Consider the following 22,218-nt stretch of genomic DNA (forward strand, 5'->3'; position numbering starts at 1 on the left):
TTTTAACTCTTCCTTCTTCTCTACTGTATCTACATTCAAAACTCACACTAGCCACCTGCAACAGCATTTTCCAGCACCATCTTAGAAAGCTGTCCCAGCTACTCCTACCTTGTGCCCACATGGAACTACCTATAGCAAAAAAAAAGGCTACCACTCCGATCCACGCCACCTGTCAACCCCTCATAGCTTCCTGATCATGCCTCGCTGACTTACTCTGCCTTCTACATCCCTAAGAACTCCCTCCACTATCCATGAAATACACTACTCCATGGGCAGTCAACCCATAATATCCCCGTCAATCTTTCTAGCAAAACTCTGTCCCCTGTAGAAGTCTCAGTACATTCTAAAAGCCTCACCTTTAGCCCCAAATCTAATTTCAGCCATGCTAGACTTGTAAAGGACATTCCACAACACACCCCACTGACAATAGCCAACCAACATCCCATACAGAACATTGCTCAAAACAGTTCTAACCTCCCTTCCACCCAGTCATCCCCTGGTATTCTTTCAGGAGTTCCCCACTTCTAATCAGGCCTCGCTGAGTCCAACATCATTCCTCTGGTACAAATAGCTCCCTAACCCGAAAACCAACCCAGACTGTATCATCCCTCCCACAGACAAAAGCCCCTTCACAATGGTCATATAATATAGTGACTACGTGGCAGAGGGTCTCTACCAACTTTCTGACATCTCTGCAACAAACCCTACAACCATGATCCCATCCCAGAAGTCCAACATGAGCTTAAGCAGTTTCTCAAGGCATTGGGGCCATCTCAAAACCTGATTCCTGAATCAATCTCCCTCCTCATACCAGAAACCCTGTGCACTAATAGCTTTTATCTGCTCCAGAAACCCAAACCCACAGATCTCCCTAATGGTTGTCCCTTTGTGGCTGGGTACAGCACTCCCACAGAATGAACCTCATCTTTGTTGACAAAGACCACCCAACTGTGCCTCTCCACAGCTCGTCCCATTACCACAGTCTCCTTGTTGGTCAACGTGGATGCAGCCTCACAACCATTGACCACCATCTTTTCCAACCTCTTCCTTGTACCAAACCCTTCACCTCTTTCCTAACCTCCTAGCCAACCACACCCTGACCCACAATTATTTCACTTTTAAAGGTGATAGCTACAAATAAATCCATGGTTCTGTCACATATACTCACATGGCACCATCCTATGTCAGCTTATTTATGAGCCATCTGGATCCATCCTTCCTATCTAATCTACCTCTTGTTTGGTTTCAGATTCACTGGTGACATTTTCATGACCTGGACTCTTGGAAAGGGCAGTCGTTCCTCTTTATTCCATTTCATGAACACCTATTCCCAACTCACTTCATCTGGTTTGTCTCAACTCATCATCTTCCTAGATATCGATCTCCACCTCTAAGACGGTTTGTCTGTTCATAACAAGCACACCAACCACCAACGGTACCTCCACTTTGACAGCTGTCACTCTTCCCATGGCAGAAAGTCTCTTCCTCACAGCCTCTCCACCCGAGGACATCAAATCTGCAGTGGAATGCAAGAGTTGTCAAAATATACCAATCACCTTACCACAGTGTTTGCTGACAAACAATATCCTATACAGCTTCATTCATAAACAAATATCCCACGCCATCTGCTCCTCTGACACCAGTAAACCTGTCAACCAGCGACTGACCAGCACTCCTCTGATCACCCAGTATACCCTGCCCCCGAAGAGCTCAACCACATCCTTCACAAAGCCTTCGACTACCTCTCGCTGTGCCCAGAGATGACAGACATCCTACCCAAAATCCTTCTCACATCCCCCAACGTAGACCTCCACCACCCACCCGACCTTCACAATACCATTGTCAATCCTTATTCCAATCCTACTTCCAATCTTGTGTCCTCGGGTCATTCCCTCGAGGTTGGCCCAGGTGCAAGACCAGTCTTGTACACTAACCCGTCACCTCCTGCCGCAGTCCAGTCACAGTTATTTTCAACCCAATAAAAGACGGGACCATGTGTGAAAGCAGACACATTGTATATCAGCTATGCTGCAAGTACTGTACAGAATTCTAGTTGCCAAATATGCTGCAGATCTCAGTGCAGATGATGTCAACAGCAGATTTACTGCAAGCGCCATTTGGGTGCTCCCTTCCAGCACAAGTTTCTCTGAACTAAAAAGATGGGAATTGTATCTGCAACACATCCTCTCCCTCCCTCCCCTCTCCCCCCTTTTCAAACCCTTTCCCTTCTCTCCCCCTTCACATTAACATTCTCTCCTTTTCACCCTCCTCTTGCTTCCCCTTCAGTCCCCACCCTCTCCTTCTTCCTACATCTCTTTCTGCTGTACCCTCTTCACACTCTTCATCTAGCTGTGTGGCTGTCCACTACCCCCTCCCCACCACCATCAGCTCAGGCAACCACTTTCAATTATCGAGTACCAATAGTTAGTGTGGTGTCACCGCCAGCCACCACACTTGCTAGGTGGTAGCCTTTAAATCGGCCGCGGTCCGTTAGTATACGTCGGATCTGCATGTCACCACTGTCAGTGATTGCAGACCGAGCGCCGCCACACGGCAGGTCTAGAGAGACGTCCTAGCACTCGCCCCAGTTGTACAGCAGACTTTGCTAGCGAAGCTACACTGACAAATACGCTCTCATTTGCCGAGACGATAGTTAGCATAGCCTTCAGCTACGTCATTTGCTACGACCTAGCAAGGCACCATAGCATTTGATATTTATCTTGAAGAATGTAGTCAAGAGAGATGTACACCAATTATGGATTAAAGTTAAGTATTACAGCAACTGCGTCCGTTTTTATAAGTTCTCATTTCCTTGTAATGTTCCAGACCTCACGCCAGTCTGCGTGAGCTTAAGCGCGTGCCTTTCGGCTTCCTCTCATAGTGACTTGGCTGTCTTGCCAAGTCACAACAGTTAGTCTTGCTGCGGCCACGGGAGAGTGCCTTTGGGTGTGTGTGTGGTTGTGTGTGTACTGCTGTTAGAGAAAGAGCTAGTGTTGGAAAGTTTGTGTGGATGCTGTTTTCTGTTATCTGTTTCTGTGTTCCAAGCACTGGTTTGCTATAGCTGAATTGTTACCATTACTTTGTTTTACGTATTGCTCCACCCACAAATTTCTATTGTTGTTATACTTCGCAGTAATATATAATGGATCCATACTCCTTATTCAGTTCAATCAAAAACTGGTGCAACTAACACAGTAATAGTTCATTCGACTTAAGAAAATTTAATGTTCGTACAGAAACTTCATCATGTGCTCCGTGCCTACAAATTTAGAACAGAGTGCTGCTTGATGTATATAACAATGAATCCCTTACAAATTGTCTGTCAATTGTTATAATATTTTGCTCCTCTATAATGCACTAAACCCTTAAACTCTTCCTGCATGGTGTTGTAATGCTATTCCACAGCAGTTTTGCAGTACCAGTTGATTATATGATCACATGATAGACAATGAGAAATCTCATCTTTCTCTCGTGTGATTCCCGTTCATAATTAAGGCTTGTGGCAACAGATTGCTACACAGCCTCTTTTTGTGCAAACAGCCACTGGACCTGTAAACTTTCATTACTTCACATACGTATTAGCAGAGGATAAGCAGCAGTGAGTCCACAATTCTGCCAAAGTGAAGAAAATCATACCAACCAAAAAATGCCACACCAAGTAACAGAGGAAACTGTCACACTGCAATGCTCAATGAAATATAATGCTTTACCGAGTGCTCATAACACAGCCACTGTATCTGGGTACAGTCAGGTCTCAGTGCCTGGAGAAAGGGACTCTGTGTGTGTGTGTGTGTGTGTGTGTGTGTGTGTGTGTGTGTGTGTGAGGTGGTGGTTATTGTATAAGTTTTTATTTCTGAAGGAAATCTTTGTCCAAAACCAGGAATATTTCTAAAATTTATTTTCACTGTTCCTGCCTGTGATGCAATGCATCCTTTATGTGGTAACAATCTATCCTTTTAATGGCTCAAATGGCTCTGAGCACTATGGGACTTAACATCTGAGGTCATAAGTTCCCTAGAACTTAGAACTACTCAAATCTAACTAACCTAAGGACATCACATACATCCGTGCCCGAGGCAGGATTCGAACCTGCAACCGTAGCGGTCGCGCGGTTCCAGACTGAAGCGCTTAGAACTGCTCAGCCACACAGGCCGGCTATCCTTTTAATATTGCTGTTATTCCACCCTGGATTTTCTGCAGCCTCTTCCCTTTCTATAATATGGCCTTCAAGTTCATTTCCCTTGCACAGACCCTCCATATATTCCTCCCAGCGTTTTGGCTTTCCCCCGTTTGCTTAGTACTGGTTTTTTCTCCGAGCTCTTCATAGTCATAGCTTTCCTTTTCTCCAAAGGCTTCTATTAATTTTCCTATAGGTGGTATCTAAATCTCACACAGCTGCACATTCTTCTACAGACTTCCGTTTGTCCTCTAGCCATTCGTGTGCTTGCTTTTGCATGCTTCATTTGCAGCAGTTTTATATTTTCTCTCTCATCAAGTCTTTTTAACTATTTGATCTTCCGTTGGCTTTGCTATTTCATCTCTCAATGCTGCCCACATTCATCTTCTTCTGTGATCTTTTCTCCTGTTCCAGCCAACCACTGCCTAATGCTACCGATAAAACTCTAAACCTCTCGATTTTTCAAATTAGCCAGGCCTCACCTCTCTAATTTCCATTTCTTAACTTTTAATCTACATTTCATAGCCGATACATTACACAATGATATATATATATATATATATATAAAAGATTATGTGACTTACCAAACGAAAGTGCTGGCAGGTCGATAGACACACAAACAAACACAAAATTCAAGCTTTCGCAACAAACAGATGCCTCATCAGGAAAGAGGGAAGAAGAGGGAGAGACGAAAGGATGTGGGTTTTAAGGGAGAGGGTAAGGAGTCATTCCAATCCCGGGAGCGGAAAGACTTACCTTAGGGGGAAAAAAGGACGGGTATACACTCGCACACACACACATATCCAACCACACATATACAGACACAAGCAGACATATTTAAGGACAAAGAGTTTAGGCAGAGATGTCAGTCGAGGCGGAAGTGCAGAGGCAAAGATGATGTTGAATGACAGGTGAGGTGTGAGTGGCGGCAACTTGAAATTAGCGGAGACTGAGGCCTGGTGGGTAACGGGAAGAGAGGATATATTGAAGAGCAAGTTCCCATCTCCGGAGTTCGGATAGGTTGGTGTTGGTGGGAAGTATCCAGATAACCCGGACGGTGTAACACTGTGCCAAGATGTGCTGGCCGTGCACCAAGGCATGTTTAGCCACAGGATGATCCTCATTACCAACAAACACTGTCTGCCTGTGTCCATTCATGCGAATGGATAGTTTGTTGCTGGTCATTCCCACATAGAATGCATCACAGTGTAGGCAGGTCAGTTGGTAAATCACGTGGGTGCTTTCACATGTGGCTCTGCCTTTGATCGTGTACACCTTCCGGGTTACAGGACTGGAGTAGGTGGTGGTAGGAGGGTGCATGGGACAGGTTTTACACCGGGGGCGGTTACAAGGATAGGAGCCAGAGGGTAGGGAAGGTGGTTTGGGGATTTCATAGGGATGAACTAACAGGTTACGAAGGTTAGGTGGACGGCGAAAAGACACTCTTGGTGGAGTGGGGAGGATTTCATGAAGGATGGATCTCATTTCAGGGCAGGATTTGAGGAAGTCGTATCCCTGCTGGAGAGCCACATTAGTGTTTGGTCCAGTCCCGGAAAGTATCCTGTCACAAGTGGGGCACTTTTGTGGTTCATCTGTGGGGTATTCTGGGTTTGAGGGGATGAGGAAGTGGCTCTGGTTATTTGCTTCTATACCAGGTCGGGAGGGTAGTTACGGGATGCGAAAGCTGTTGTCAGGTTGTTGGTGTAATGGTTCAGGGATTCCGGACTGGAGCAGATTCATTTGCCATGAAGACCTAGGCTGTAGAGAAGGGACCGTTTGATGTGGAATGGGTGGCAGCTGTCATAATGCAGGTACTGTTGCTTGTTGGTGGGTTTGATGTGGACGGACGTGTGAAGCTGGCTGGCCATTGGACAGATGGAGGTCAACGTCAAGGAAAGTGGCATGGGATTTGGAGTAGGACCAGGTGAATCTGATGGAACCAAAGGAGTTGAGGTTGGAGAGGAAATTCTGGAGTTCTTCTTCACTGTGAGTCCAGATCCTGAAGATGTCATCAATAAATCTGTACCAAACTTTGGGTTGGCAGGCCTGGGTAACCAAGAAGGCTTCCTCTAAGCGACCCATGAATAGGTTGGCGTACGAGGGGGCCATCCTGGTACCCATGGCTGTTCCCTTTAATTGTTGGTATGTCTGGCCTTCAAAAGTGAAGAAGTTGTGGGTCAGGATGAAGCAGGCTAAGGTAATGAGGAAAGAGGTTTTAGGTAGGGTGGCAGGTGATCGGCGTGAAAGGAAATGCTCCATCGCAGCGAGGCCCTGGACGTGCGGAATATTTCTGTATAAGGAAGTTGCATCGATGGTTACAAGGATCGTTTCCGGGGGTAACAGATTGGGTAAGGATTCCAGGCATTCGTGAAAGTGGTTGGTGTCTTTGATGAAGGATGGGAAACAGCACGTAATGGGTTGAAGGTGTTGATCTACATAGGCAGAGATACGTTCTGTGGGAGCTTGGTAACCAGCTACAATGGGGCGGCCGGGATGATTGGGTTTGTGAATTTTAGGAAGAAGGTAGAAGGTAGGGGTGCGGGATGTCAGTGGGGTCAGGATGTTGATGGAGTCAGGTGAAAGGTTTTGCAGGGGGCCTAAGGTTCTGAGGATTCCTTGAAGCTCCGCCTGGACATCGGGAATGGGATTACCTTGGCAAACTTTGTATGTGGTGTTGTATGAAAGCTGACGCAGTCCCTCAGCCACATACTCCCGACGATCAAGTACCACGGTCATTGAACCCTTGTCCCCCGGAAGAATGACGATGGATCGGTCAGCCTTCAGGTCACGGATAGCCTGGGCTTCAGCAGTGGTGATGTTGGGAGTAGGATTAAGGTTTTTTAAGAGGACTGAGATGCAAGGCTGGAAGTCAGAAATTCCTGGAAGGTTTGGAGAGGGTGATTTTGAGGAAGAGGAGTTGGGTCCCGCTGTAACGGAGGACGGAACTGTTCTAGGCAGGGTTCAATTTGGATAGTGTCCTGGGGAGTTGGATCATTGGGAGTAGGATTAGGATCATTTTTCTTCGTGGCAAAGTGATATTTCCAGCAGAGAGTACAAGAGTAGGACAGTAAATCTTTGACGAGGGCTGTTTGGTTGAATCTGGGAGTGGGGCTGCAGGTGAGGCCTTTGGATAGGACAGAGGTTTCGGATTGGGAGAGGTTTGGAGGAAAGGTTAACTACTGAATTAGGGTGTTGTGGTTCCAGATTGTGTTGATTGGAATTTTGAGGTTTTGGAGGGAGTGGAGCTGGAAGTGGGAGATTGAGTAGATCGGCGAGACTGGTTTTGTGTGCAATGAGAGGAGGTTGAGGTTTGCTGGAAAGGTTGTGAAGGGTGAGTGAGTTGCCTTTCCGGAGGTGGGAAACCAGGAGATTGGATAGTTTTTTGAGGTGCAGGGTGGCATGCTGTTCTAATTTGCGGTTGGCCTGTAGGAGGATGCTCTTCAATATATCCTCTCTTCCCGTTACCCACCAGGCCTCAATCTCCGCTAATTTCAAGTTGCCACCACTCATACCTCACCTGTCATTCAACATCTTTGCCTCTGCACTCCCGCCTCGACTGACATCTCTGCCCAAACTCTTTGTCTTTAAATATGTCTGCTTGTGTCTGTGTATGTGTGGATGGATATATGTGTGTGTGTGTGTGTGTGTGTGTGTGTGTGTGTGTGTGATTGCGCGCGCGCGCGCGCGCGCGAGTGTATACCTGCCCTTTTTCCCCCTGAGGTAAGTCTTTCCTATCCTTAATAAAAGTCCTTAATCTTTCCTCTCCCACATCCACACCGGCTGTTCAGAGCATCCTCCTACAGGCCAACCGCAAATTAGAACAGCATGCCACCCTCCACCTCAAAAAACTATCCAATCTCCTGGTTTCCCAACTCCGGAAAGGCAACTCACTCACCCTTCACAACCTTTCCAGCAAACCTCAACCTCCTCTCACTGCACACAAACCCAGTCTCTCCCATCTACTCAATCTCCCACTTCCAGCTCCACTCCCTCCAAAACCTCAAAATTCCAATCAACACAATCTGGAACCACAACACCCTAATTCAGTAGTTAACCTTTCCTCCAAACCTCTCTCCCAATTCGAAACTTCTGTCCTATCCAAAGGCCTCACCTTCAGCCCCATTCCCACATTCAACCAAACAGCCCTCGTCAAAGATTTACTTTCCTACTCTCGTACTCTCTGCTGGAAATATCACTTTGCCACGAAGAAAAATGATCCTAATCCTACTCCTAATGATCCAACTCCCCAGAACACTACCCACATTGAACCCTGCCTAGAACAGTTCCATCCTCCATCACAGTGAGACCCAACTCCTCTTCCTCAAAATCACCCTCTCCAAACCTTCCAGGAATTTCTGACTTCCAGCCTTGCATCTCAAACCTTCTTAAAAAACCTTAATCCTACTCCCAACATCACCACTGCTGAAGCCCAGGCTATCCGTGATCTGAAGGCTGACCGATCCATCGTCATTCTTCCGGCGGACAAGGGTTCCACGACCGTGGTACTTGATCGTCGGGAGTATGTGGCTGAGGGACTGCGTCAGCTTTCAGACAACACCACATACAAAGACTGCCAAGGTAATCCCATTCCCGATGTCCAGGCGGAGCTTCAAGGAATCCTCAGAACCTTAGGACCCCTGCAAAACCTTTCACCTGACTCCATCAACCTCCTGACCCCACCGACACCTCGCACCCCTACCTTCTACCTATTTCCTAAAATTCACAAACCCAATCACCCCGGCCGCCCCATTGTAGCTGGTTACCAAGCTCCCACAGAACGTATCTCTGCCTACGTAGATCAACACGTTCAACCCATTACATACAGTCTCCCATCCTTCATCAAAGACACCAACCACTTTCTCGAACGCCTGGAATCCTTACCAAATCTGTTACCCCCGGAGACCATCCTTGTAACCATCGATGCAACTTCCTTATACAGAAATATTCCGCACGTCCAGGGCCTCGCTGCGATGGAGCATTTCCTATCACCTGCCACCCTACCTAAAACCTCTTTCCTCATCACCTTAGCCAGCTTCATCCTGACCCACAACTTCTGCACTTTTGAAGGCCAGACATACCAACAATTAAAGGGAACAGCCATGGGTACCAGGATGGCCCTCTGGTATGCCAACCCATTCATGGGTCGCCTAGAGGAAGCCTTCTTGGTTACCCAGGCCTGCCAACCCAAAGTTTGGTACAGATTTATTGATGACATCTCCAGGATCTGGACTCACAGTGAAGAAGAACTCCAGAATTTCCTCTCCAACCTCAACTCCTTTGGTTGCATCAGATTCACCTGGTCCTACTCCAAATCCCATGCCACTTTCCTTGACGTTGACCTCCATCTGTCCAATGGCCAGCTTCACACGTCCGTCCACATCAAACCCACCAACAAGCAACAGTACCTACATTATGACAGCTGCCACCCATTCCACATCACATGGTCCCTTCCCTACAGCCTAGGTCTTCGTGGCAAACGAATCTGCTCCAGTCCGGAATCCCTGAACCATTACACCAACAACCTGACAACAGCTTTCGCATCCCGCAACTACCCTCCCGACCTGGTACAGAAGCAAATAACCAGAGCCACTTCCTCATCCTCTCAAACCCAAAACCTCCCACAGAAGAACCACAAAAGTGCCCCACTTGTGACAGGATACTTTCCGGGACTGGACCAGACTCTGAACGTGGCTCTCCAGCAGGGATACGACTTCCTCAAGTCCTGCCCTGAAATGAGATCCTCCCCACTCCACCAAGAGTGTCTTTCCGCCGTCCACCTAACCTTCGTAACCTCTTAGTTCATCCCTATGAAATCCCCAAACCACCATCCCTACCCTCTGGCTCCTATCCTTGTAACCACCCCCGGTGTAAAACCTGTCCCATGCACCCTCCCACCACCACCTACTCCAGTCCTGTAACCCGGAAGGTGTACACGATTAAAGGCAGAGCCACGTGTGAAAGCACCCACATGATTTACTAACTGACCTGCCTACACTGTGATGCATTCTATGTGGGAATGAGAAGCAACAAATTGTCCATACGCTTGAATGGACACAGGCAGACAGTGTTTGTTGGTAATGAGGATCACCCTGTGGCTAAACATGCCTTGGTGCACGGCCAGCACATCTAGGCACAGTGTTACGCCGTCCGGGTTATCTGGATACTTCCCACCAACACCAACCTATCCGAACTCCGGAGATGGGAACTTGCTCTTCAATATACCCTCTCTTTCCGTTACCCACCAGGCCTCAATCTCCGCTAATTTCAAGTTGCCGCCACTCATACCTCACCTGTCATTCAACAACATCTTTGCCTCTGCACTTCCGCCTCGACTGACATCTCTGCCCAAACTTTGTCTTTTAATATGTCTGCTTGTGACTGTATATGTATGGATGGATATGTGTGTGTGTGCGCGAGTGTATACCTGTCCTTTTTCACCCTAAGGTAAGTCTTTCCGCTCCCGGGATTGGAATGACTCCTTACCCTCTCCCTTAAAACCCACATCCTTTCGTCTTTCCCTCTCCTTCCCTCTTTCCTGATGAGACAACTGTTTGTTGCGAAAGCTTGAATTTTGTGTGTATGTTTGTGTGTCTATCGACCTGCCAGCACTTTCGTTCGGTAAGTCACGTCAAAACAAAGATGATGTGACTTACCAAACGAAAGCGCTGGCACGTCGATAGACACACAAACAAACACAAAATTCAAGCTTTCGCAACAAACTGTTGCCTCATCAGGAAAGAGGGAAGGAGAGGGAAAGACGAAAGGATGTGGGTTTTAAGGGAGAGGGTAAGGAGTCATTCCAATCCCGGGAGCGGAAAGACTTACCTTAGGGGGAAAAAAGGATGGGTATACAATCGCACACACACACATATCCATCCACACATATACAGACACAAGCAGACACACATATATATATATATATATATATATATATATATATATATATATATATATATATATATATATATGTGTGTGTGTCTGCTTGTGTCTGTATATGTGTGTGTGTGTGTGTGGGTGAGTGTATACCCGTCCTTTTTTCCCCCTAAGGTAAGTCTTTCTGCTCCCGGGATTGGAATGACTCCTTACCCTCTCCCTTAAAACCCACTTCCTTTCATCTTTCTCTGTCCTTCCCTCTTTCCTGATGAAGCAACTGTTTGTTGCGAAAGCTAGGACTTACCAAACGAAAGTACTGGCACGTCGATAGACACCCAAACAAACACAAATATACACACAAAATTCTAGCTTTCGCAACCAACGGTTGCTTCGTCAGGAAAGAGGGAAGGAGAGGGAAAGACGAAAGGATGTGGGTTTTAAAGGAGAGGGTAAGGAGTCATTCCAATCCCGGGAGCGGAGAGACTTACCTTAGGGGGTAAAAAAGGATGGGTATACAATCGCACACACACACATATCCATCCACACATATACAGACACTGTCTGTGTCTGTGTCTGTATATGTGTGGATGGATATGTGTGTGTGTGCGCGAGTGTATACCCGTCCTTTTTTCTCCCCTAAGGTAAGTCCTTCCGCTCCCGGGATTGGAATGACTCCTTACTCTCTCCTTTAAAACCCACATCCTTTCGTCTTTCCCTCTCCTTCCCTCTTTCCTGACGAAGCAACCGTTGGTTGCGAAAGCTAGAATTTTGTGTGTATATTTGTGTTTGTTTGTGTGGCTATCGACATGCCAGCGCTTTTGTTTGGTAAGTCACATCATCTCTGTTTTATATAAGCGCTGGCACGTCGATAGACACACAAACAAACACAAATATACACACAAAATTCTAGCTTTCGCAACCAACGGTTGCTTCATCAGGAAAGAGTGAAGGAGAGGGAAAGACGAAAGGATGTATATGTAAAGCCACATATATATGTAAAGCCATATATATTGGTCTTTTAATATGTCTGCTTGGGTCTGTATATGTGTGGATGGATGTGTGTGTGTGTGTGTGTGTGTGTGTGTGTGTGTGTGTGTGCGCGCGAGTGTATACCCGTCCTTTTTTCCCCCTAAGGTAAGTCTTTCCGCTCCCGGGATTGGAATGACTCCTTACCCTCTCCTTTAAAACCCACATCCTTTCATCTTTCCCTCTCCTTCCCTCTTTCCTGACGAAGCAACCGTTGGTTGCGAAAGCTAGAATTTTGTGTGTATATTTGTGTTTGTTTGTGTGTCTATCGACGTATGAACCATGGACCTTGCCGTTGGTGGGGAGGCTTGCGTGCCTCAGCGATACAGATGGCCGTACCGTAGGTGCAACCACAACGGAGGGGTATCTGTTGAGAGGCCAGACAAACATGTGGTTCCTGAAGAGGGGCAGCAGCCTTTTCAGTAGTTGCAGGGGCAACAGTCCGGATGACTGACTGATCTGGCCTTGTAACATTAACCAAAACGGCCTTGCTGTGCTGGTACTGCGAACGGCTGAAAGCAAGGGGAAACTACAGCCGTAAATTTTCCCGAGGACATGCAGCTTTACTGTATGATTAAATGATGATGGCGTCCTCTTAGGTAAAATATTCCGGAGGTAAAATAGTCCCCCATTCGGATCTCCGGGCGGGGACTACTCAAGAGGACTTCGTTATCAGGAGAAAGAAAACTGGAGTTCTACGGATCGGAGCGTGGAATGTCAGATCCCTTAATCGGGCAGGTAGGTTAGGAAATTTAAAAAGGGAAATGGATAGGTTAAAGTTAGATATAGTGGGAATTAGTGAAGTTTGATGGCAGGAGGAACAAGACTTTTGGTTAGGTGAATACAGGGTTATAAATACAAAATCAAATAGGGGTAATGCAGGAGTAGGTTTAATAATGAATAAAAAAAATAGGAGTGCGGGTTAGCTACTACCAACAGCATAGTGAACGCATTATTGTGGCCAAGATAGACACAAAGCCCATGCCTACTACAGTAGTACAAGTTTATATGCCAACTAGCTCTGCAGATGAAGAAATTGATGAAATGTATGACGAGATAAAAGAAATTATTCAGGTAGTGAAGGGAGACGAAAATTAATAGTCATGGGTGACTGGAATTCGTCAGTAGGAAAAGGGAGAGAAGGAAACATAGTAGGTGAATATGGATTGGGGGGAAGAAATGAAAAAGGAAGCCGTCTTGTAGAATTTTGCACAGAGCATAACTTAACCATAGCTAACACTTGGTTCAAGAATCATAAAAGAAGGTTGTATACCTGGAAGAATCCTGGAGATACTAAAAGGTATCAGATAGATTATATAATGGTAAGACAGAGATATAGAAACCAGGTTTTAAATTGTAAGACATTTCCAGGGGCAGATGTGGATTCTGACCACAATCTATTGTTTATGAACTGCAGATTGAAACTGAAGAAACTGCAAAAAGGTGGGAATTTAAGGAGATGGGACCTGGATAAACTGAAAGACCCAGAGGTTGTAGAGAATTTCAGGGAGAGCATAAGGGATCAATTGACAGGAATGGGGGAAAGAAATACAGTAGAAGAAGAATGGGTAGCTCTGAAGGATGAAGTAGTGAAGGCAGCAGAGGAACAAGTAGGTAAAAAGACGAGGGCTAATAGAAATCCTTGGGTAACAGAAGAAATATTGAATTTAATTGATGAAAGGAGAAAATATAAAAATGCAGTAAATGAAGTAGGCAAAAAGGAATACAAACGTCTCAAAAATGATATCGACAAGAAGTGCAAAACGGCTAAGCAGGGATGGCTAGAGGACAAATGTAAGGATGTAGAGGCTTGTCTCACTAGGGGTAAGATAGATACTGCCTACAGGAAAATTAGAGAGACCTTTGGAGAGAAGAGAACCACTTGTATGAATATCAAGAGCTCAGATGGCAACCCAGTTCTAAGCAAAGAAGGGAAGGCAGAAAGGTGGAAGGAGTATATAGAGGGTTTATACAAGGGCGTTGTACTTGAGGACAATATTAGGGAAATGGAAGAGGATGTAGATGAAAATGAAATGGGAGATAAGATACTGGGTGAAGAGTTTGACAAAGCACTGAAAGACCTGAGTCGAAACAAGGCCCCGGGAGTAGACAACATTCCATTAGAACTACTGATGGCCTTGGCAGAGCCAGTCATGACAAAACTCTACCATCTGGTGAGCAAGATGTATGAGACAGGCAAAATACCCACAGACTTCAAAAAGAATATAATAATTACAATCCCAAAGAAAGCAGGTGTTGACAGATGTGAAAATTACCGAACTATCAGTTTAATAAGTCACAGCTGCAAAATACTAACGCGAATTCTTTACAGACGAGTGGAAAAACTGGTAGAAGCGGACTTCGGGGAAGATCAGTTTGGATTCCGTAGAAATGTTGGGACACGTGAGGCAATACTAACCTTATGACTTATCTTAGAAGAAAGATTAAGAAAAGGCAAACCTACATTTCTAGCATTTGTAGACTTAGAGAATGCTTTTGACAACCTTAACTGGAATACTCTCTTTCAAATTCTGAAGGTGGCATGGGTAAAATATAGGGAGCGAAAGGCTATTTACAATTTGTACAAAAACCAGATGGCAGTTATAAGAGTCGAGGGGCATGAAAGGGAAGCAGTGGTTGGGAAAGGAGTGAGACAGGGTTGTAGCCTCTCCCCGATGTTATTCAATGTATATTGAGCAAGCAGTAAAGGAAACAAAAGAAAAATTCGGAGTAGGTATTAAAATTCATGGAGAAGAAGTAAAAACTTTGAGGTTCGCTGATGACATTGTAATTCTGTCAGAGACAGCAAAGGACTTGGAAGAGCAGTTGAACGGAATGGACAGTGTCTTGAGAGGAGGATATAAGACAAACATCAACAAAAGCAAAACGAGGATAATGGAATGTAGTCAAATTAAATCGGGTGATGCTGAGGAGATTAGATTAGGAAATGAGACACTTAAAGTAGTAAAGGAGTTTTGCTATTTAGGGAGTAAAATAACTGATGATGGTCGAAGTAGAGAGGATATAAAATGTAGACTGCCAATGGCAAGGAAAGTGTTTCTGAAGAAGAGGAATTTGTTAACATCGAGTACAGATTTAAGTGTCAGGAAATCGTTTCCGAAAGTATTTGTATGGAGTGTAGCCATGTATGGAAGTGAAACATGGACGATAACCAGTTTGGACAAGAAGAGAATAGAAGCTTTCGAAATGTGGTGCTACAGAAGAATGCTGAAGATAAGGTGGGTAGATCACATAACTAATGAGGATGTATTGAATAGGATTGGGGAGAAGAGAAGTTTGTGGCACAACGTGACTAGAAGAAGGGATCGGTTGGTATGACATGTTTTGAGTTATCAAAGGATCACAAATTTAGCATTGGAAGGCAGCGTGGAGGGTAAAAATCGTAGAGGGAGACCAAGAGATGAATACACTAAGCAGATTCAGAAGGATGTAGGTTGCAGTAGGTACTGGGAGATGAAGAAGCTTGCACAGGATAGAGTAGCATGGAGAGCTGCATCAAACCAGTCTCAGGACCGAAGACCACAACAACATATATACACTCCTGGAAATTGAAATAAGAACACCGTGAATTCATTGTCCCAGGAAGGGGAAACTTTATTGACACATTCCTGGGGTCAGATACATCACATGATCACACTGACAGAACCACAGGCACATAGACACAGGCAACAGAGCATGAACAATGTCGGCACTAGTACAGTGTATATCCACCTTTCGCAGCAATGCAGGCTGCTATTCTCCCATGGAGACGATCGTAGAGATGCTGGATGTAGTCCTGTGGAACGGCTTGCCATGCCATTTCCACCTGGCGCCTCAGTTGGACCAGCGTTCGTGCTGGACGTGCAGACCGCATGAGACGACGCTTCATCCAGTCCCAAACATGCTCAATGGGGCACAGATCCGGAGATCTTGCTGGCCAGGGTAGTTGACTTACACCTTCTAGAGCACGTTGGGTGGCACGGGATACATGCGGACGTGCATTGTCCTGTTGGAACAGCAAGTTCCCTTGCCGGTCTAGGAATGGTAGAACGATGGGTTCGATGACGGTTTGGATGTACCGTGCACTATTCAGTGTCCCCTCGACGATCACCAGTGGTGTACGGCCAGTGTAGGAGATTGCTCCCCACACCATGATGCCGGGTGTTGGCCCTGTGTGCCTCGGTCGTATGCAGTCCTGATTGTGGCGCTCACCTGCACGGTGCCAAACACGCATACGACCATCATTGGCACCAAGGCAGAAGCGACTCTCATCGCTGAAGACGACACGTCTCCATTCGTCCCTCCATTCACGCCTGTCGCGACACCACTGGAGGCGGGCTGCACGATGTTGGGGCGTGAGCGGAAGACGGCCTATAGGTGTGCGGGACCGTAGCCCAGCTTCATGGAGACGGTTGCGAATGGTCCTCGCCGATACCCCAGGAGCAACAGTGTCCCTAATTTGCTGGGAAGTGGCGGTGCGGTCCCCTACGGCACTGCGTAGGATCCTACGGTCTTGGCGTGTATCCGTGCGTCGCTGCGGTCCGGTCCCAGGTCGACGGGCACGTGCACCTTCCGCCGACCACTGGCAACAACATCGATGTACTGTGGAGACCTCACGCCCCACGTGTTGAGCAATTCGGCGGTATGTCCACCCGGCCTCCCGCATGCCCACTATACGCCCTCGCTCAAAGTCCGTCAACTGCACATACGGTTCACGTCCACGCTGTCGCGGCATGCTACCAGTGTTAAAGACTGCGATGGAGCTCCGTATGCCACGGCAAACTGGTTGACACTGACGGCGGCGGTGCACAAATGCTGCGCAGCTAGCGCCATTCGTCGGCCAACACCGCGGTTCCTGGTGTGTCCGCTGTGCCGTGCGTGTGATCATTGCTTGTACAGCCCTCTCGCAGTGTCCGGAGCAAGTATGGTGGGTCTGACACACCGGTGTCAATGTGTTCTTTTTTCCATTTCCAGGAGTGTATATATATATATATATATATATATATATATATATATATATATATATATATATAATAGAGGGAAACATTCCACATGGGAGAAATATATCTAAAAACAAAGATGATGTGACTTACCAAACGAAAGTGCTGGCAGGTCGATAGACGCACAAACAAACACAAACATACACACAAAATTCAAGCTTTCGCAACAAACTGTTGCCTTATCAGGAAAGAGGGAAGGAGAGGGAAAGACGAAAGGATGTGGGTTTTAAGGGAGAGGGTAAGGAGTCATTCCAAACCCGGGAGCGGAAAGACTTACCTTAGGGGGAAAAAAAGGACGGGTATACACTCGCACACACACATTTTCAATGTCTGCTTGTGTCTGTGTATGTGCGGAAAATTTGTACAAAGGCTGGGCTTTGCACCTGGTCTCACGCTCACAAGGCCCATGCACTAACCATTACACCACCCTGGCACAGTGGGTTTGCACAACTGTATAAACTACCCAAGCATGCCTCCCTTCTCAATCCAAATTCTCACTCGTGCCTCGGTCCACTCGGTATTCCCACCTAAACTCAAACAGCATTGCAGAAGTTCTTCAACTGTGTTGGAATAGCTACCTCAGCATCGAACAAAATGAGGGATCCTGCCCAAAACCCGGGCAAAGGTGCTTTAATCAAATGAAACTATACGGTCCCACTATTTGCACCGAGGAGGGAGGTGTGCTAGAATAGTCTGTGTAGTTGTGCTACACAATTGTGCCAGGGTGGCATATTGGTTAGTGCATCTGCCTGGTGAGCAGGAGACACGGGTTTGAATCCTGGCCTCGGTACAAATTTTCATTTGTCACTTCCATCTGCGTATATAAATCACAATAAATTGTGGTCAGAGACCACATCTGTGCCTGCACAGTTTAAAGTCTGGTTCTGAAATCTTACTATAATATAATCAAGCTGAAACCTTCCAAAGTCTCCTGTTCTTCTCCACATATACAACCTTCTTTCATGATTCTTAAACTAAGCATCAGTGATGACTAAACTATGCTTTGTCCAAAATTCTACTAGGTGCCTTCCTCTTTCATTCCTTTCCCCCAGTCATATTCTCCTTCTATTTTTCCTTTTCCTCTTCTTCCTGCTACCAAATTCCAGTATCCATCACAGTAAACTTCCTTCTCCCTGAAATATCTGAATAATTTCTTTTATATCATCATACGTTCTTTCAATTTCTTCATCATCTGTGGAACTAGCTGGCATAAGACTTTTACTACTGTGGTAGGTGTTGGCTTTGTCTCAAGACTGATGATGATAATGTGTTCACTATGCTGTTCACAGTAGCTTACCTGTATTCCTACAGGGTGTACATAAAGTCCAGGAACACTTTCAATTACTTATTGCATAAGAAGCAAACACTGTACAGATATTACAAATATGTCATTTTAAAGAGAAACCCTGACCGTCACAGCATAGTTTGGTAATTTGCCAATAGCGCAAGTCACAAACGTGGCGATTTCAGGTGTGGAGCGAGCTTTCTGTGTTGTGTGTTGGAGTTCCCCAATCACCAGATCTCACTCCTTGTGACTTTTTTCTGTGGGGTCACTGTATTTTCTTATTCCTTATTAAACCCACCCTGCATTACCCCTATGTGACTTTGAATTTATAGCCCTTTATTCACCTGACCAAAAGTCCTGTTCTTCCTGCCACCGAACTTCACTAATTCCTACATATATATAACTTCAACCTACCCACTTCCATTTTTAAACTTTCTAACCTACCTGTCCAATTAAGGAATCTAACATTCCACTCTCTGATTCATAGAATACCAGTTTTGTTTCTCCTAATGACTACATCCTCCTGAGTAGTCCCCACCAGAGATCTGAAAGGGGGGGGGCTATTTTACTCAAGTGGGTGTTAATCAATCGTTGAGCTGGATGCCCTCAGGAAAAATTACGGCTGCAGTTTCCCCTTGCTTTCAGCCATTCGCAGTACCAGCACAGCAGGGCCGTTTTGGTTAGTGTTACAAGGCCAGAACAGTAAATCATCCAGGCTGTTGCCCCTGCAACTAATGAAAAGGTTCCTGCCCATCTTCAGGAAGCACCTGTTTGCCTGGACTCTCTACAGTTACTCCTCTGATGTGGTTGCACCTACGGTATCTTGGAGATACGCACCCCACCCCTTCTTGACAAAAGGGGATGGAGAGGACAGATATACATATCATCTCTGTAAATTTATCAAAATGAATTTTCTAAGATTAAACAGTGATTAACATGAGACATAAAATGAAATACAGGGTATCTGCTTTATTCTTACAACACATGAACCTGCGACAAAAATAAAATTATTCTACCATATTTCAAACACTGAGTGTTAATTCAGCCTGCACATGGGTAGAAATTGTTGTTCACAGAACTTTCATAAAAAGCAAACCACAATTCAAAAGCCAGACATAATGCTGCACTTTGAATACTCACTTGCATTCCATAAGAAGTAAGTATTAGTTATAAACATCCATTGAAGATCATACACAGCAGAAGTGTACAAATAAAGGTGGAGAGAGACAGGGAAATTGCATGCACAAACACAGTTGACACAAGACGTTTCTGTGACATCTGATTCTGTTTGTGTTGCACCTACCTGTGGCAGCAGACCCAGACTGAAGGCGAGAGGCAGGAGCAGCAATGAATTCAACATCACCTCCCTCGCCATCAGTGCAAGCTGCCGTGCAGAGAATGTCACACCGTAGACAGTATGTGGTGTCGGATCAGAGTGGCCGGACTCTACAGAGAAGTGTGCAATTAGCACCAGGCTCGATAGCAGGCAGAAGTACACGGGTCGTGATAGGGCCACGATGCGGTTGAAGCTGCAAATGCAGGAAATACTGATAAGAAGAACTGGAATCTATAGTGTGTTTACAGTTATTTACAAATATCATAAAGACATATTTTTTCTTTTGTGCTTGTAAAAATGAAATTAAGGTATAATACAAATATAAGCTGCACCTCAATATAGGTCACATCCTTGACCGTAAGGGGGTAATGGTGGGGGGGGGAACTTCTTTATCACTCGCCCTAAACCTTAATTAAACATGGATTCTTAAAATTTTGATGAATTTCCCTGTTGAACTTTACATATAGAAGTTTTTGACAAAACTGAAAGAGAAGTTTTCTTTGCACAAGTATTAATTTTTATAAGAAGCTGGTGCATTAGTCTGGTAACCCTGTGGTTAAGGCCTTCCAGGCAACTGTGCAGATTGCTAATGAAAAATCAGAAGTTGCCATCAATAATACCACGGAATGTGACTATACATGTGGTTGCATTGATTGCCTATATCCCACATGGTAACTGGAATGGCAACACAAAAAATGTGATAAAGTGTCAGTGGCATGTAGATACGTCTGGCAGGATTATATGTAGGTGTACAACTGATAGAGGGTAAATAAAATAACACATTCACACACGAAACTGTATTCCTTAACTACAAATGGAAAACTGACACAAAATAGTGTTTCTGTGTTTGCAAGTATCTAATGGAAAAGTTGGCCGATGGATTTCTCAATAAGTTTAATCTCTTAAGATGGAAAGCAAGAATGTCTTTTTAACATCCACAACTCCGGAAAGCTGACCTCTGAATTTTAACAGGCATATATGGACCTTGTTCTGCTAACTGCATCAAGGAAAATAATTTCTTCTTATTGGTAGATACAAAGAATGGTCAGTTATAACACAAATTTCAATCACAGAATGCAGTCAGTTATCTTACATTGTGAACTTTATACCATCCCGTTGTACATAGTTTTCCAGCCAAGTAACACAAACGTTTATCAACAGTAAATATTTCATCACCAGAACTTATCAAAGAATGGGTAAGGGGGTATATGTTCACAGTATTGCCTTCTAAATATTGTCTTAAGTGTATGTATATTCATATCTTTTCCAAGGAACATATATTAATGTTTTCAAATGTTTGGACAACACTTTACCTTTTACTTCACTTCCGAGCAGTTTACCATGTAAATTTTATTAAGAACATGTGTTACGAAGCTTTCTTCAGTCATTAATAAACTTTACCATTGCTAGTTCCTTAATTATAGTGAAGTGATGTGTTGATGTTCGGCCTCGTGTGAACAGGAAAGAAGAAGTGAAGTGTGCCTTGTTTTTTTTTTTTTCTTCTTAAAAAAAACCATTTACCAAAATATATAGGGGGAAAGTATAGTAAATCAACACCAGAAGAGGTACATTAGGTTTTAAACAACACTATTCTTAAACACAAATCTTATGTTTTGACCACTGCAGCACTTTGTTCCTTCACTTACATAAGGAGTTCTAAGATAAATGGAAAGTGCTCATATAGGACACAGTAGCAGTGCAGCTGACCTCAAGAAATTATATTCTGAAACCAATAACATTAATACAGCTTTCTTATAAAGAGTTAAAAGAAACATTCAAGACTCAGTGACCTACGGCCACAACTAAGTTTAAACAAATTACACTTTCAATACGTAATTTAAGGAGTAAAGGTAACAACTCAGTGAACTGTTGAGGTGCTGGGCAACTGACGGGCATGTAAACAATGCCAGAATGTTGTCAGTTTTCATATGAAACCTTCTCCTGCGGACAGGGTAGAAGAAGGATTTATCAGAAAGCTAGCAATGTCCTAATTCTTGTTTAAACGCCTATCAAACTGCCGTGTTAATGTCTCCAATAGCAACAATGTCACTTAATACAGATCAGTGCTGATAGTTCAATGATTTTGTGTGTGTGTGTGTGTGTGTGTGTGTGTGTGTGTGTGTGTGTGTGTGTGTGGGCGCGCAGGAGGGGAGGGGGGGGGGGGGGGGGGCGGTTGAAAAGTTCCTAGCCTGAGACAGTTATTGTAATGTCTCGCACAAACATGACCACCTACTGTTATGGTGACCCTTTGTGGGTATGCAAGTCAAATTTTGCGGCTCCTGCTTCGTTACTTTTGCCCCTAGGATGTGTTGTATGCTGTAGTGTAAGCAAAATGGCGAATATTGAGAGAATCAAGAAAAGTGCTGTGATTGAATATCTTCATTTGAAGGAAATGATGCCCATGGAAATTGTGGAGGACATGCGGAATAAATTTAACGACAGTGCTGCATCTGATACATCAGTGAAAAACTGGGTGTCCAACTTCAAACGTGGAAGAACGAGTGTGGAAGATGCACCAAGC

The 22,218-nt window shown here is 45.0% G+C and overlaps 1 protein-coding gene across 1 annotated transcript in view; it reads right to left on the reverse strand.

Annotated features, from left to right (window-relative positions):
* LOC124716700 (pecanex-like protein 1) overlaps nt 1–22,218 on the reverse strand; it is a 296,058-nt gene that overhangs the window by 111,957 nt on the left and 161,883 nt on the right. Inside the window, exon 18 of the mRNA XM_047243242.1 lies at nt 19,665–19,890. Coding sequence (XP_047099198.1) covers nt 19,665–19,890 — 226 coding nt within the window. The remainder of the gene's footprint in view (nt 1–19,664; nt 19,891–22,218) is intronic.

The sequence above is a fragment of the Schistocerca piceifrons genome, chromosome 9 (assembly GCF_021461385.2).
Source record: "Schistocerca piceifrons isolate TAMUIC-IGC-003096 chromosome 9, iqSchPice1.1, whole genome shotgun sequence".
NCBI classification, from domain to species: domain Eukaryota; kingdom Metazoa; phylum Arthropoda; class Insecta; order Orthoptera; family Acrididae; genus Schistocerca; species Schistocerca piceifrons.